Raw genomic sequence first — 17,293 nt, forward strand, 5'->3', positions numbered from 1 at the left:
GCTGTCCAAAGAGGTCTGTTTCTGATGCCTCTTTAAGATTTGTCTGAAATGGGGCAAGACATGGTCATTAAACAAGTTGCAGACTCCTCCTCCTCCTCCTCCTCTGTCCTCCTCCTCCTCTACTACTACTACTACTACTACTACTACTACTACTACTATACAACAACATTGGGATAGCTCCATGGATCACTGTCATTTCCTACTGCAAAAATTTGATCTCACATTACAGAATATGGGGCGTTGTGGGATCATCTCCAGAGTATGATTTGGGGAGAGCTTTTAACCATGCAGACGTGCCCTTGTATTTAGCTTAGTGGTACAAATCCTGTGGAGGACAGTCAGTAGCGCATGCGTGACCTGTTTACAGACCAGGACGATTGACCTGCACTTAAACCTGTTTTTTTCTTCCTTCTAGGAGTGTGAAAAAAAACATGTTTCTCAAGGTTGCGGGAGCATTTAGAAAAGCGGGTGGCTTGAGGGAAAAAAAATGATCTGTTCCAGGTTCTCTGGCTAGGCAACACCTTTGCAATCTCTTCAAGTTAAATCGCAATGCGTCACCCCTTGCTTTCCCAGCCTGTATTGCTGGCCATGGCTATATATATTTCTTTTCGTTGTCACTAGCACTTTGAGACGGTTGATGGAGGGCTGGCTGTGATGGAAAAGTCCGGTCTTGAGGGAAGGTCGTATACAGTGGAACCTCCTCAGTTTTCGTTTGTAATCCGTCCGAAAATAATCGCATGAAAACCCGAAACTGATGTTGATGAACCGGAGGCAAACTTTTCCATAGGAATCAATGTAAATCCAATTAATCTTGTTCTAGGCACTCCAAAAAACACATTTTTTGGTGGAATAAACCTTATAAGCTGTTTAATGCTGAAAACAGTAACAAACAATCACACTAGGACCAGCTTCAGAGCCAGTGGACCAATGTCGCACCAGAAAGCTGTCCAAAAGAGGTCTGTTTCTGACGCCTCTTTAAGATTTGTCTGAAATGGGGCAGAGACGCTATGTCATTAAACAGTTGCAGACTACGACCTGCAACAGCTTTGACCGGGCAATTTTTGCTCCACCAACCCCTGCACCTTACTGCAAATCAATGAAAACCGAGAGGCAAATCGATGAAAACCGGGGAGCAAATCGATGAAAACCGACAATGAAGGCAATGAAAACCAAGGTTCCACTGTATAAGGTATATAGCCAGATCGTCGCCAGATTTCAAGGAAGACCTACAAGAGTATAAGGCAACGGCAAACCACATCTACCACTTCTCCCTTGGTGGAAAGTTGTGATTTGACGAAGTGTTTATGTAGACTGGAAGGAAGTGAGAAAAATGTATGTATCATTCTGGTGGAAGAGAGACCCCACACCAAAACCCTGATATGCCAATTGTCCATCCACTGCATTCATTCCCTCCCACCCCAATTTTGTTGTTCCCTGCTTTGTCGAGGATTTAACCAGCCTGGGTTTCTTTGTAACTGGAGATAGGCTGAGGCATGCTTCTCTTTGTCTGCTTTGGAAAAATCCAGTTGCCTCTTTAGGGTGAGCTGGTGCAGCTGCAGCCAGAGAGAGCTCTTTGGTGCTTAAATGCGTCATGATGGTGTGCATGAAAAGGTCTTATGTTCCAGGGTGTGCCAGAATTTGAAGGCTGATGTTAGCTGACTTGATAGTTGCATGCAATTAGCTGAATGTACATAATTATTTCCTCTCTCTCTCTCTCTCTCTCTCTCTCCCACACACACACGCACGCATCGCATCGCATCTTACGCTGCACGCACACACACACACACACACACCCCTCTAAGCCAGGAACACTGACATGATCTCTCAAACTTCTGCCTCGAGAGTCAAGAGTGGGTGGCCCTCAGTCAGTAATTCACTCCCCTTCCTCATGATATACTTCTTGGCCTGGTCTTGTGAGAAGAACTTATTTTATGTTAAGCTTCGATCCCAAGCAGATTTAAGGAGAGAAGAGGAGAGAAGAGTTGGTTTTTACACACACACACCCCTTTACTGAAAGGAGCCTCAGAGCGGCTTACAAACTCCTTTCCCTTCCTCCCCCGACCAACAGACACAGCTTGTGAGGAAGGTGGGGCTGAGAGAGTTCTACGAGAACTGTGATTTGGCCCAAGGTCACCCAGCAGGCTTCATGTGTAGGAGAGCAGGGAATAAAAATCTGGTTTTCAAGTCCACTGCTCATGTGGGAGTAGTAAGGAATCGAAACCCCTTACTGTAAAAAAATGTTTGCTAATATCCAACCGGTACCTTTCTGCTCAGATTTATTTATACCCATTATCATGTAGTCTCATCCCTCTGATCGGGTTGTAGAATGTATGCACTGAGCCGTTGCTTGTCTGTTCCCTTAGTACAGGGGGTGACCAGCCTGTGTGGTGCTCCAGGATGTTCATGGACTACATATTCCATCAACCCCTGCTAGCATGGCCAATTGGCCATGCCAGCAGGGGCCGATGATGGGAATTATTATTATTATTATTATTATTATTATTATTATTATTATTATTATTATTATTATTATTATTATTATTATTATTATTATTATTATTATTATTATTGGATGTATTATACCTCCCTATCCCAGCAGGGCCTCAGGCTGATGAACAATATAAAACATCATATAAAACAAACCAATTTAAAACAGTTACATTCTAAAAAATAGTAGCCTACTTCACCCCACATATAAAACCCAAATACAAATATTACACCTCCTCCTCAGGAAGGAACAATGGGTCTCAATGATGTTAAAGACCCTTGTAAGCTAGGGGCAAGGGGTAGGGGCACTGTCAGCGGCTGGTCTCCTCCAGCAAGGCCCGGTGGAACAATTCCGTCTTACAGGCTCCCTGCGGAATTCTCCAAGATCCCGTGAGGGGCCGGATAGTTGGTGGTGGGTGTTCCACCAGCCCGGTGCCAGAGCCGTGGAATTGTAGTCCATGAGGTAAACACCTGGAGCACCATAGGTAGGCCACTCCTACCGTGAAGTATATCTCCTGATCACATGGACCTGTCTACAAACACAAACATACCCCCAGAATAACTTCTGTGATTGTAGCAGGGGGGTTTTCCCTCAGGAGCTTACCTGCCCCCATAGGTGGAACTGAATGGCATGTGTGAATGGGCCCCTACCAATTGCTTGCCCTGAATCTGGAGTTAAATTTAGCTTTTTTTTTTTCCACTAGGCTTCATCTGTCAGGTTGTTTATGAGATTAGCTCTTAATGCTCCTGCCGAGTAGCCAGTAAAGCCGCCACCCCCCCCCCCCTTTTTTTTGGCCACAGTGCGATCGCCAAATCAGGGATTTTACTATTTGGCATCTAAAGTATCTGTAGGGCGTTGCCCATGGAAGGTTGCTTTGGGGGCCAACTGTTGGTCTGAGTAGCAGAATAAAAAAATAAAACAGGTATTAGCGTGGAGTGCGCCTCACAAGCATAAGCTGCCCTTTTCCCCTGGGTTTTCGGCTGCCCCCTCTCCTGACCTGGAGTTGCGCTTAGTACCGCAGAACATATTAGAGCACTTACAGGCTGGGAGGTAAAGCTGCTTTCTGTGATAATTACTGCAAATCTCCTGCTCTCTGGAATTCCTGACAGCCTGCAGAACAGAAATTAGCCCGGTTCTTCCCCTGGAATCTTCCTAGAGTAGGGATCCCCGATGTGGCGTCCTCGCAGGCACGCGCCCGGCGCCTTTTCTAGTGCCTGCCAAGTCTTTTCAGGAAGCGGGCAGGGCCTGAGTGGGTCTTTTAAGCCCAGCAAAGGCTCTTTCTGACTTAAAGGTTTGATTGGCTGTGCAGAGATGTTTGAAGGCGCTTTCGGCACCAGCCGTCACCACTGCTTGGCGCCTAAAGAATCTGCACCGTGTTACTGGAAGTTAAGCTGTGGCAATTGTTCGAAGCGGCTGGATCGGCCTCCGCCGTGCCTGGATTCCAGCTGTGCCTTCTATGCCTCGAAAAAAAAAGATTTTTAATTTGTGTATTTTTAATTTTTATTACGCGGTTCACTCCTGCCCGTTCCCGACCGCTTGCCAGGCTCGGGTGAAACTTACAAACATATAAAATAGCACATTAAAAAAATATAATAGATAAAGACTACGAGTATTAAAATCAGATGGCATGAAAATTATGATACCTTCGCTCCAGCCTGTAGTCGACACTCCCAATCTTTTCGTTAATCTTTATCTCGGTGATAAGAAGGGACCAGAGGGGCCTTGATGACAATAAAAAAGCAAGCCAAAAGGGGAGAAAGCTGAGACTAAAATGCTTAATGCTAGATGGTATTAAAAATTAATGGTCAGTGGTTGCTAGGCAATGGTTGATAGTTGGGGAGGCCGGCAAGATGGAACAGGGACAGCGGTGTTCCATCAACCCAGAAACTTGGTGGAATATCTCTAGATCAGGGGTGGCCAACCTATGGCACCCCCAGATGTTCATGGACTACAATTCCCATCAGCCCCCGCCATGTAGTCCATGAACATTTATTTATGTATTTATTTATTTAATTTTGTATACCGCCCCATCCCCGGAGGGCTCTGGACAGTGCACAACATAAAACCATATATAAAATCATCATATACAACTGCCATGAATACTAGATAAAATTACTAGATAAAACTTCACACTGGATCATAAGTTCAGCTCGCAAACCTCAGCCAGAAACTTTGCCATGAATACAATTAATTGCCATGAATACAATTAATTGCCATGAAACTGCCATGAATACAATTAAAACAACTATTGTTTCCCAAGATAGGCATCACACGAAGACCTCATTTAACTTAACTTAATCCTCCTAAAAAGGGGGGGAGGCAATGGGTCTTGATGATATTAGGAACCCATAGAACGGAGGAATGGGGGTGGTACACTCACTGCTGGTCTCTCCAAAGGCCCGGTGGAACAACTCAGTCTTACAGGCCCTGCGGAACTCACCCAAATCCCGCAGGGCCCGTACAGCTGGAGGGAGCGTGTTCCACCAGGCAGGGGCCAGAGCCCAGCCACATCATTGAGGGGCCAGGGATCTCCAGTAAATTGGCCTCTCGCTCGAACGCCAGAGGCTACCGACCAGGTGACATATGGGGTAATGCGGTCCCGAAGGTACCATAGGTAATGCGGTCCCGAAGGTACCATAGGTTGGCCACTCCTGATCTAGATCCTGCAAGGCCCTGGTGTCAACTGATAGAGAGTCCCACCAGACTGGAGCCAGAGCTAAGAAAGTTTGGTTGAGGCCAACCAAACGTCCTTGAGGCCAAAGACCACCAACAGATTTCCATCACAGGATTGTAATGCCCCCTGCGGGCAATATGGGGAGATACGGTTCTGCAGATTTGAGGGTCCCAGACCGCTCAGGGCCTTGAAAAGTTGGGGACCCCTACCCTACAGCAGTGGGTAAAGGCATATGTTGTTCAGGGCTCATAGTGGAAGACGTAGGGCATCAGGCTTACAGGTAACTGTGGGGGGTTTGTCATGTTGTCATTTCACTGCTGCGCAGCGTTCTGTGTGCCCAGGAGTCCTGTACAAGGGCATGTTAAGCCTAATCCGGCTGCCTCAGTTTTGCCTTTGGATTTCAGGTGGTGGTTGCGTGTTTTAAACTCGGCATCCGTCCCAAATTGTGGGTTTGCTTACTTATCCTACTTTTCCACCCAAAAGGGTTCCTCAAACAGTTCGTATTGATGAAAAATTTCATACAAATGACAACTGACGTTGCCGGTTGCTAGCTCTTCTCCTTTCAGACAGGAGGCTAATAAAGATACTTTTTAGATCTCGAAAGCCAGGGTACCCAATGTAATTGTACTTGGGAAACGGGCACCCTACAAGAGATTCGTACAAGCTGGGACGTGTTCGGCGGAGGGCAGTGAAGAGGGCCAATAGTCTGGAAAACAAAGGTTGAGGACTGAATTTGTTTAGCTTGGACTGAGTGGAGATTGGACGAGGATGATTGAAGGATTGGAGCACCTTCCTTATGAGGAGAGGCTGCAGCGTTTGGGACTCTTTAGTTTGGAGAGGGGACGTCTGAGGGGGGATATGATTGAAGTCCATAAAATTATGCATGGGGTAGAAAATGTGGACAGAGAATTTCTCTCTTTCTCACAATACTAGAACCAGGGGGCCTACATTGAAAATGCTGGGGGGAAGAATTAGGACTAATAAAAGGAAACACTTCTTCACGCAACGTGTGATTGGTGTTTGGAATATGCTGCCACAGGAGGTGGTGATGGCCACTCACCTGGATAGCTTTAAAAGGGGCTTGGACAGATTTATGGAGGAGAAGTCGATCTATGGCTACCAATCTTGATCCTCCTTGATCTGAGATTGCAAAGGCCTGAGCAGACCAGGTGCTCAGGAGCAGCAGCAGCAGAAGGCCATTGCTTTCACCTCCTGCAGGTGATCTCCCAAAGGCACCTGGTGGGCCACTGCGAGTAGCAGAGTGCTGAACTAGATGGACTCTGGTCTGATCCAGCAGGCTCATTCTTATGTTCTTATGAGAGCGTTCCTCAACTACCTGAAACACGAGGGCTTCTTCCTGTAGGCACGACTGATTTCCTGGCGCTGAGATTGGACCACCAGTGGAACCGGTTATTTATTGGAAGGGTGGGCTGCAAGGCTGGATCCCCTGTGGAGTCGGAGGTTGGACTAGATGGTTTAGAAAGGCCTTTCGAACACTCGAATACCCCTCTGTGGCCACTTGTTTCTATGACGAACACCCTGAAAAATCGCATAAAAGACGTTCTGTAGAAATACTTGCCTTGACGAAGGGTAGTAGTTTGGATTCATCCCCCCCCCCCTTTCCTTTACCTTTAAGGAGTCTCAAAGTGACTTACAGTCACCCCCCTGCCCCATAACAGGCAGCCTGAGGGGTAGATGGGGCAATAGAGTTCTGAGAGCACTGTGACAGGCCCAAAGTCATGCAGCCAGCTTCATGGGGAGGAGTGGGGAACCTAACCCAGTCTCCTCGAGATTGGAGTCCACTGGCGTAGGAGGTTAAGAAGCTCGTGTATCTAATCTGGAGGAACCGGGTTTTGATTTCCGCTCTGCACGCTTACGAGCTGTGGAGGCTTATTTTTCTGGGGAATTCAGATTAGCCTGTGCATCTCCATCATCACATGCCAGCTGGGTGACCTTGGGCTAGTCACAAGCCTTCTTCTGAGCTCTCTCAGCCCCCACCTACCTCATAGGGCAGGGGTGGTTAATCCCATGAGCACTTCCAGATGTTCATGGGCTACAATTCCATCCCAGCCCCAGTTTCAATTGGCCATGCTGGCAGCGGCTGATGGGAATTTCAGTCCATGAACATCTGGAGTGCCATAGGTTGGCCACCCACAATCATCAGAGTGTTTGTTGTGAAGGGGGAAGAGAAAGGAGTTTGTAAGCCCTTTGAGTCTCAGGAGGAGAGAAACAGGGATATAAATCCAACTCTTCTTCTTCTTCCTTCCTCGGCTTGGGGCGCCTTTTAGGTGAGGGAAGCACGTTGCAGCTAGCACTGTGCAACATTCTTAAACCTTATCTGACCACCCCTCTCTGGTATAGCTGTTATAGAAGTAAGCCTGTGTCTGGGGCCACAGCCCTTGGGGCAGAAAGTGTGACATTCTCAACGAAACGTTTGGTAACGTGCCAAAAGATAACATTCTCCTGTGTACATAAAGAAGAAGAAGAAGAGTTTGGATTTATATCCCCCCTTTCTCTCCTGCAGGAGGCTCAAAGGGGCTGACAATCTCCTTGCCCTTCCCCCCTCACAACAAACACCCTGTGAGGTAGGTGGGGCTGAGAGAGCTCTGAGAAGCTGTGACTAGCCCAAGGTCACCCAGCTGGCATGTGTGGGAGTGTACAGGCTAATCTGAATTCCCCAGATAAGCCTCCCACAGCTCAGGCGGCAGAGCTGGGAGATCAAACCCAGTTCCCTCCAGATTAGATGCACTCGATAGCTCTTGAACCTCCTACACCACTGCTGCTCCAAAGAGGTAGAAGCTTTCTTACCCACTGTACTCTGTCCCAGGTTGTTTTTTTTTCTGCAGGTGGTTTTTTTTCATCATGCTGTACTCCTTGCAGTCTGCAATAATACAGTCCCCCCCCAACCGGCTGGACAGCCTTTAAGCACCGTATCAAATGGCTCCCCGAAGAGCTAGTGCCTGGATCTGATGCCTGCCGCCAGGGGAGGTTCCCTTGAAGTTTGTGTACATAAATGTGCCTCAAAGGGAGGGGCCGAGGGAAAGGTGCAGGAGGGGAATCATTTTGGGTTGGTGGTAGTGAAATTTTTCATGCATGCATTTTGACACACTGTTTTTCAGGGAGCAAAGGGAAACAAAAGGCAATCTCGGCACAGCCCGCTTGACATTGTGGCTGGCACCATTTGGGGTGCTGTAATACCTAAGAACATAAGAACAAGCCAGCTGGACTCAGACCAGAGTCCATCTAGTCCAGCTCTCTGCTACTCGCAGTGGCCCACCAGGTGCCTTTTGGGAGCTCACCTGCAGGATGTGAAAGCTTAATGGCCTTCGGCTGCTGTTGCTCCCGCATCACCTGATCTGTTAAGGCATTTTGCAATCTCAGATCAAAGAGGATCTAAGATTGGTAGCCATAAATCTGAGCTTCTGCTCCATAAAATCTGTCCAAGCCCCTTTTAGAAGCTATCCGTGTTGGTGTGGCCCATCACCAACCTCCTGTGGCAGCATTATTCCAAACACCAATCCACACGTTGCGTATGAAGAAGTGTTTCAACTTTTTTATTGAGATCCTAATTCTTCCCCCCAGCATTTTCAATGGATGCCCCTGGTTCTAGTATTGTGAGAAAGAGAGAAAAATTTCTCTCTGTCAACATTTTCTATCCCATGCATAATTCTCTAGACTTCAATCATAATCCCCTCAAACGTCTCCTCTCCAAAATCCAATAGCAAGAGTCCCAAACGCTGCAGCCTCTCCTCATAGGGAAGGTGCTCCAGTCCCTCAATCATCTCCTCGCTTGCCCTTCTCTGCCCTTTTTCTATCTCCCTCAATATCCTTTTTTTTTGAGAATGCGGCTGACCAGAACTGGAAACAGTACTCCAAGAGATGCGGTCGCACTCCACTGCTTTATATAAGGGCATGACAAATCTCTTTGCAGTTTTATTCTCCAATTCCTTTCCTAATCATCCCCAGCTCTTGACAAGATGCAGCTTCTTAAGGAATTGACATTTTGACCCTCCCTTTAACCTGTTATTCTCCTTCTCTCCTTAGGACTGGGACTCCAAGAAGATGGTTCTGACAGAGGTGAGTCCTTGCCTTCTTTGGTTAGAGATGTGTGTCCTCCTCACACAGCACCAGGTAGTAGAGCTGTCAAGCGCAAGGCAGAGTAACTTCCCCGTTTCAGTAGCAGAGGTGTAACCCAAGAAGGTATGTGGTTCCTGCAGTAATTCAATGTATTCCTGTTAGGTTCACATGTCGTCGCGAACAGAGCATTGTGTAGGTTGCTTTATTCTGCAAGCTCAGCAACTAAGCAAATACATTATGAATCGAAATATGATTTTAACCAAAATAAAGAAAAAAAGATTTGAGGGACATCTTCCACGGAGGAAAGTTCAACTCACCTCTCTCTTGCTTACCAAGGTGACAATTGGTTGTCTTGGCAATTAAATGGTTTTTGGCTCTGCTTGGCAATAACAAACACTTCAGCGTCCCTTGTGTGTTAAAAGCAGAGCAGAGAGTACAAACTCAAGGATTTTTTTTGTGGATGGATGTTGCGCCCAAAATTGCTGTGTGCCAGTTTTGGCCTTCATGGCGTTTAGCTGTAAAAAATCTAACCAGTGTCTGTTTTAGACCCACTGCCAGACAGGCCGTAATGTGGCTGGACCGCTCTAGGAGAGCAGCAGTGGCGTAGTGAGTTAAGAGCAGGTGCATTATAATTTGGAGGAACCGGTTTTGATTCCCCGCTTCTGCCGCTTTGAGCTGTGGGAGGCCGAAGTCTTCCCACCAACTTTATCCCCTACAAGCTATGGCCCCTTGGGCGTCCCTCCTCCCCCAAATTTCCATCCAGAATGTATTAAAGAAATACACGACAGGAAGTATCTTGATTTCAAAATAGCTACACCCATTTGTTTTGCCCTTTTCAAAACATACCACCGCTGCTGAATTTGCCCTCGTTGAAAGGTTCTGTTTCATATTTTCTGATGCGTCTTGGCATCAAAGCGTTTCGAAAGCTGTCCCGCTAATTTTGCACACGCTAGGATTTTTTTTTTACTTGTTAGTTTCCATGATAAACGTAGATTGACTGACTCGACAGTGATGGCGAACCTATGGCGCGACGGTGCCAGAGGTGGCACTCAGAGCCCTATCTGTGGGCACGGCTGCGAAACAGAGTGCCCCCCCCCCCCCCCATCTAGGTGGCCTGGGTTGCTGGCCCTCGATTATTAGCATTAAACCTAAGACCTTAGTGGCAGGTTGGGGAAGGCGGTGTGGAAGGTAACCCTGTTAAGTGCCACTGTTAAACCCCACTGATTTTCATGCAAAGAACTAAAAGTGCTGCATCCTTTACCTGGGGAATAAACTCGGTTGCTGGCTATGGGACTTGCTTTTGAGCAAACCCTCCTAGGGATTCGTGATTCACCCGTGGGAAGAGTTGCACGGTTGCTTCCAAAGCCGACTACCACCAAGCTTACTACCACCAAGCTTACTACCACTGACTACCACCAAGCTTAATTCTCTCGAAAGTAATGCACACCTCGGAGCCAACCGTTTTTCTAAACTAAAACCTCAGTAATCAGGTTAAATTGCTATGTTGGCACTTTGGCAATAAATAAGTGGGTTTTGGGTTGCAATTTGGGCACTCGGTCTCAAAAGGTTAGCCGTCACTGGACTAGGAGGAGAAAAAAATGGAGAATTGTCCGCATTCTCTGGAACAATTTATAGAGCTCAGCAGCTGCAGGTCACAAAGCCGTGGAGAATTGGTCTGTCCCCAAACAGTCACATGCCAAGCCAGGTTATCCACCATCGCCAAATGCTCTCGTTGTTCCACGACTAAAAGTAGGAAACGAGGGCTCGAGGCTGATAAGCTGTTTTTCTGTCCGGAGCGGCCTGGCTAGGAAGCAGGCATGATACAGGAAAGAAGCCGGCGCCAGGGCAAGAAGAGACATATATGGGATCAGACTGAAGCTGGAAATTCAGCGTTGAATCTGGCATACAAAGTGTGCAAAGAATTTCAGTTTTCATTAGTTATGGCTGGAGTGGGAGTTCTGTGTCTTGCTGCTAGCGGATGTCGAACTGGTTTGTGTGTGTATGTGTTGCTCCAGGGAAGGGCTTGAGAGAGTTGCCCAGTTGTCAAAAATTAAGCAGGTTCAAAGTTCGTCACTGAGGCTTGTTGGGATAAGTGTCCCGGTAGTTGGAGATTATCCCTTTATCGTAGTTAGCAGAGGCGGCACGGGTGAAAACCGAACACAGCAGAAGCCTTACCTCGTGTCGCGTGCGTGCGTGCATGCATGAAGGATCCCCAATGTGTGCAGCAAGCTTACACAAAAGAGAAGTCGGAGTCAGTTGTAGTTTCTAATCTAATAAAAAGAGTATTTATTGGTGAACTCCATTCTGGATAGAGAGGTAGGTAGATAGAGTCACTATGCTATCCTAATCTAGCTGGATGGGAGATGGATGCGAAAGGCATCCATCCTCTCTCTAGGCATGGTAGGAAGAAGAATGGAGAAGGGGTCGAGGAAGAAGCCGGAAGGAAGGTAGTCCCTGAGAGTATCAGTCTAACATCAAAGGGATAGAACCAGCATGATGGGAAGTAAAAGGTGTCAAAATCCCTGGGTCCCTATCTAGCCACTAGCTCTCTAGTAAAAAACCCCTCTGTAGGTTGAGGCAGGAAACAGCATGACCGTGTAAAGTCCTTCACTTCCAACAAGGCTGATGTAAGATCTGAGAATGTGAAACTACTAAAAAGAGGAACACTGAACTATCCTTCCTAACTTCCTTATGTCTCCGCGCCAATGTACAGCTGGGCTTTAAGAAGGGGAAGGACCTCTCTCGAACCTCTCACGAGGAACTAAAACCATCTTAACCATCTAACCATCTAGGGGAGCAGCAGTGGTGTAGTGGTTAAGAGCAGGTGCATTCTAATCTGGAGGAACCGGGTTTGATTCCCCGGCTCTGCCGCTTGAGCTGTATGGGAGGCTTATCTGGGAAACTAGATTAGCCTGTGCACTCCCACCTGCGCCAGCTGGGTGACCTTAGGCTAGTCACAGCTTTTTGGAGCTCTCTCAGCCCCACCCACCTCACAGGGTGTTTGTTGTGAGGGGGGAAGGGCAAAAAAAAAGGAGATTGTAAAAAAAAAAAGAAGCCCCTTTGAGGTCTCCTATAGGAGAGGAAGGGGGGATATAAATCCCAACCTTCCTCCTCCTCCTCCTCCTCCTCCTCCTCCTCCTCCCTCCCCTCCTCCTCCTTCTCCTTCTCCTTCTTCTCCTCCAAGGGCAAGGAGATTGTAATGCCCCAGGAGTCTCCTACAGGGGAGAAAGGGGGGATATAAAAAATCCAAACTACTCCCTCCTCCTCTTCTTCTTCCTTCTTCTTATTCCTCCCCCCCCCCTCCTCCTTCTTCTCCTCCTCCAAGGGCAAGGAGATTGTAATCCCCCTTGAGTCTCCTACTACAGGGGGGATGTAAATCCAAACTCTTCTTCTTCTTCCTCCTCCTCCTCCTCCTTGAAGCAGTCTAGCAGGAGGTGTGTAGCTCTGCGCCTGCATGCATTAGTTTCCAGCCCGCGGACCGGCGCTTGGCTGCGTCCATACCACAGCTCCGCCCAGCAATGCCCCCCCAGAATGCCCGGCCACGCCCCCATCGGGTAATCCGCCCAGCCCCATTGACGCTAGCGCCACTGTTTTGAATCCCACCACCAAGGGAACCTGTTACTATAAAATTTTTTTGGATCCCACCACTGGGCGGGGTGATTGCCTCCAAGAAGGTTTATCAGGCCTGTGAGGGCAGCCCTCCTTGCCCCCTAAGATTTGTGACATAAATGCTTTTAAAACCTCTGTATATGAGAATTGTAAACGCGCAGAAATAACCTCAAAATCTTTCTGTTTGCAAGCCGTCCCTAACAGGGCAGCCGGGGGTTGGGCAAGGGAAGAAGATAGGCCACCGGGGAGTGGGCAGCCTCCGGAGAGACGACCTACAAGAAGGTATGTTCCTTTCTTTGGAATGCTGGGAGACTCCCGAGGCCGGGGAGCGAGAGAGAAGTCGATGACCAATTTCGCCTTTTGTCTCTCTGGCTCATTCCGCACATGCAGGAGATAATGCACTTTCAAACTGCTTTCAGTGCTCTTTGAAGCTGTTTCGGAATAGCAAAATCCGCTTGCAAACAGTTGTGAAAGTGGTTTGGCGCATTAGTTTGCATGTGTCGCGGAAGGGGCCTCTGTCTCTCTTGCGATGTAAACGCATGACAAGCCGAGCGGCTCCACCTGATGGTGGACTTTTAGACAAAAGCCGCCAACCTCTTTTCCCTTTTTCTTAAAGGTCTGCTTTCTGTCTTTTTTTCACAAACAGCGCCTTTTGGAAGAAGCGCACTGTAATTTTTGCACATAAGTATAACCTGCTGATGTTTTCACGAGAACCATTCTTTTGCTGATGGCCGTTTATTTTACTCCCCCCCCCCCCCCAGCTATAAGTATTTTTGTTGTTAACATCGGCGCTTGAGAGCTAAAAAAAACCCACTGGAGGTAAGGGGAAACAGATTATTGGATGCGTCCCCTGCAGTGGTTGATGGGTTGTTAGGGCCCTAACCCAGCGAAGTCCCCAAACCCCCCTCTGCATATTTTAATAGACTCTGGCTGCCTTAAATATTTCTGGGATAATGAGCATGCTCAGTGATACTCTTCAAACTTTTTTTGTCAAGGCTAGAAAGGTTCTTTCATTGTTTTTTAAAAAAATGTAATATTTTTGTTCAGCAATTTACCTCATAGGTTTCTACTCCCCTTGTTGTCTTTATTAGCACAGGTGGAGCTCCCTCCCCTCCCTTGCATGCCACCCCTGCTCCCTCCCCTCCCCTCATTCATGCCCCTTTCCTTTGCATGGCTCCCTCTCCCTCTCCCTTGGCTAGAGTGGGTGGGCCCGTAATCAGATACTGGGGCCCCTCCCCCCCTTTCCATGCCACCCCTCCCTCCCTCCCCTCCCCTCAGTCACGCCCCTTCCCTTGCATGCCACCCCTCACTCACTCCCCTCCCCTCAGTCACGCCCCTTCCCTTGCATGGCACCCCTCCCTCCCCTCCGCTCCCGGCAGCTAGAGTGGGTGGGCCATGTGCAGATGCTGGGGCCCCTCCCCTCCCTTGCATGCCACCCCTCCTCCCTCCCCTCCCCTTCCAGTCCAGCCCTTCCTTGTGGCACCCCCCTCCCTCCTCCGCTCCCTTAGCTAGGGTGGGTGGGCCATATTCAGATGCTGGGGCCCCTCCCCCTCCCTTTCATGCCCCCCCCCCCTTCCTCCCCCTCCCTTCATTCACTCCCCTTCCTTTGCATGGCACCTCCTCCCTCCCCTCCCCCTCCGCTGGGGGGGGTGGGCCATGTCCAGATGCTGGGCCCCTCCCCCTCCCTTGCATGCCACCCCTCACTCCCTCCCCTCCCCTCAGTCACGCCCCTTCCCTTGCATGGCACCCTTCCGCCTCCCACTTCTTCCCGATTCCCCGTCTTGTAATAAAATAGCCCGTCCCACCACAGTTGTTGATGGACACTTCCATGCCTAGACTGTTTCTATTATCATTGGGCTTTCTAAACCAATTACACTGCGTTACGCCTCTAATACTGGCAGTCTCTACCTCTTAATAATTGCATCGGGGCAGAGGGGCTGCTTCTCTTACTCAACAGTGCACCTCACGTTAGTAGCTTTTTTGCTTTAAGTAGAACACCAGGGGAAGGTGCAGGAGCCTTTTGCAATCCGGTTATTTAGAAGCGTCCTTTTTTTAAAAAAAAGTGGTTCTCAACCACCAGTCCGTTCAAAAAGAAGAGAGACGGTACTCCCAAAAGACTAATGGCGTACAAATCACATCCTGCCTTCCTCTGGCTCCACATTCAGGGGCTTCTGCTCTTCCTGTTCTGACTTCCAGGGACAGGCAGGCTTTTCAGTTGGCTGGGGACAGCGAAAAAATTGGCTGCTTCTGTCAGTCGGCGGAGCTACAAGGAGGTGGGGGAGTGCGTCATGCACCGAGGCGCACGCATGGGGGGGGGCATGGGAAATCAGCGCCAAGGCCCCTTCCCCTTTCCCCAGCCCTCCGCCCCACTTCCCACGCTTCCCTTCGTTTCTTTCCTTTTTCAGAACTTCTTCCAAGGCTGCAAAAGGCCTGTTAGTAGTAAAAGCGGCCTGAGGAACTACAGTTCCCAGGAGACCTTAAGGGCTCACAAGGTCTCCTGGGAAGTATAATTATTCCACCAGGCCGTTTTTAGAGAGGCTAGGCATTGCAGCCTGAAAAAGATCTGAAAAAGGAATAAAATGTAAGATAAGTGTGGAAAGGAGGAAGGGAGCACTTTGGGGGGGGGGGGGGGCATCAGGGGCGAGAAAATTAGAATGCGCTTTTGAGCAGTTTATTAGCTTCGCCTCTGGCTTCTGTCTTGGGGGTGCCTGGTTGTGTCTTCCAGTGCGTGAGCCTTTTCCTCTCCGGCTTGTGTTCTTCTTGTATTCCGTTTCATCTGACTTTGGAGAGGAGTCCCCAAATAGCCTCTGTTGACGAAGTGTCCCTCCCTTGGCTTCCCTAGACCCACGTCATCCCACGCTAAAAGGAGCCATCCAGCTCGGCATCGGCTACACCGTGGGGAACCTGAGTTCCAAGCCTGAGGAGAGATGTCTTGATGCAGGATTTACTACGTGGTGGAGAGCATTTTCTTTCCCAGGTAATGTCCTTGGTGGCGAGCGCTTGAGAGAAGGGCGGGCCAGAAGAGAAGCTGAGTTAACCAGACCTGTGGGGGTTTCAAGGCAAAGAGAGGTTCAGAGGTGGTTTTGCCACGGCTTGCCTCATAGTCACAACCTGGGGCTTCCTTAGCGATCTGCCATCCATGGACTAACCAGAGTTGACCCTGTTTAGCTTCTAGAATCTGACAACACTAGGATAGCTAAGCTGGATTATCCAGAGAACCAGTGTGCTATAGTGGTTGAAGGCAGTGGACCTCCAATCTGTAGAGCTGGGTTTGGTTCCCCTCTCCTCCCTGTGAAGCCTGCTGCATGATCTAAGGTAGTCACAGTTCTCTGGTATGCCCATCACTACATCTAGAAGAAGAAGAGGAAGAGTTTGGATTTATATCCCCCCTTTCTCTCCTTAGGAGACTCAAAGGGACTGACAATCTCCTTGCCCTTCCCCCCTCACAACAAACACCCTGTGAAGTGGGTGGGGCTGAGAGAGCTCCCAGAAGCTGTGACTAGCCCAAGGTCACCCAGCTGGCAGGCGTGTGTGGGAGTTCACAGGCTAATCCTGAATTCCCCAGAGAAGCCTCCACGGCTCAGGCGGCAGAGCTGGGAATCAAACCCGGTTCCTCCAGATTAGGCACGAGCTCTTAACCTCCTATGCACCACTGCTGCTTCCACAGGGTACCTGTTGTGAGTGATTAATAGCTGCTTTAAGGCTTCTTGCAATGCGAGAAAAGGGAAGTATAAATCCAAACTCTTCTTCTTCTATGACATACGTTAGTCTTTCAGGAGTGAAAGAAGAAGAGTTGGACCCCACTATCCCCCCTTTCTCTCCTGCAGGAGACTCAAAGGGGCTGACAATCTCCTTGCCCTTCCCCCCTCACAACAAACACCCTGTGAGGTGGGTGGGAGCTGAGAGAGCTCCGAAGAACTGTGACTAACCCAAGGTCACCCATCTGGTGTGTGTTGGAGTTCACAGGCTAATCTGAATTCGCGGGGCCAGCCTCACCCAGTTCCGAAGCTGACAGAAGCGGAGAATCCAAATCCGATTACCGGCTCCAGATTAGACTACACCTGCTCTTAACCACTGTTGCCACTGCTGCTCCTATCCAAACTCTTCTTCAATCCAAATTCTTCTTCTTTTTTATGACCTTAATGTTAGTCTTCGAGGAAGATGACTCACCGGAGATCATCCAGCTAGCTTGCTGGCAGAGGCGGGAGGGGAGAGAAACCCAGGTATATCGAGTCCTAATGTAGCTCTGTAATCATATCTTTCTGGCTGATGTAGAAATGATGGCGGACAGTGCAGTCAACTGGCAGCCAACGCACGGTGACCCCATAGGGCAGTGGTTCTCAACCTTCCTAATGCCGTGACCCTTTAATGCAGTTCCTCATGTTGTGGTGACCCCCAACCCTAACATTTATCCATTTTACAGATGGAGAACACTGATGCAGAGA

At 48.8% G+C, this 17,293-nt stretch overlaps 1 protein-coding gene across 1 annotated transcript in view; it reads left to right on the forward strand.

Annotated features, from left to right (window-relative positions):
• The window catches only part of LOC125438210 (phosphatidylinositol 4-phosphate 5-kinase type-1 gamma-like), a 118,524-nt gene that overhangs the window by 17,792 nt on the left and 83,439 nt on the right, over nt 1-17,293 (forward strand). The window contains 5 exon segments of the mRNA XM_048506478.1: nt 9,207-9,239; nt 13,040-13,130; nt 15,691-15,770; nt 15,772-15,792; nt 15,794-15,825. Coding sequence (XP_048362435.1) covers nt 9,207-9,239; nt 13,040-13,130; nt 15,691-15,770; nt 15,772-15,792; nt 15,794-15,825 — 257 coding nt within the window.

The sequence above is a fragment of the Sphaerodactylus townsendi genome, linkage group LG01, assembly GCF_021028975.2.
Source record: "Sphaerodactylus townsendi isolate TG3544 linkage group LG01, MPM_Stown_v2.3, whole genome shotgun sequence".
In the NCBI taxonomy this organism is placed as follows: domain Eukaryota; kingdom Metazoa; phylum Chordata; class Lepidosauria; order Squamata; family Sphaerodactylidae; genus Sphaerodactylus; species Sphaerodactylus townsendi.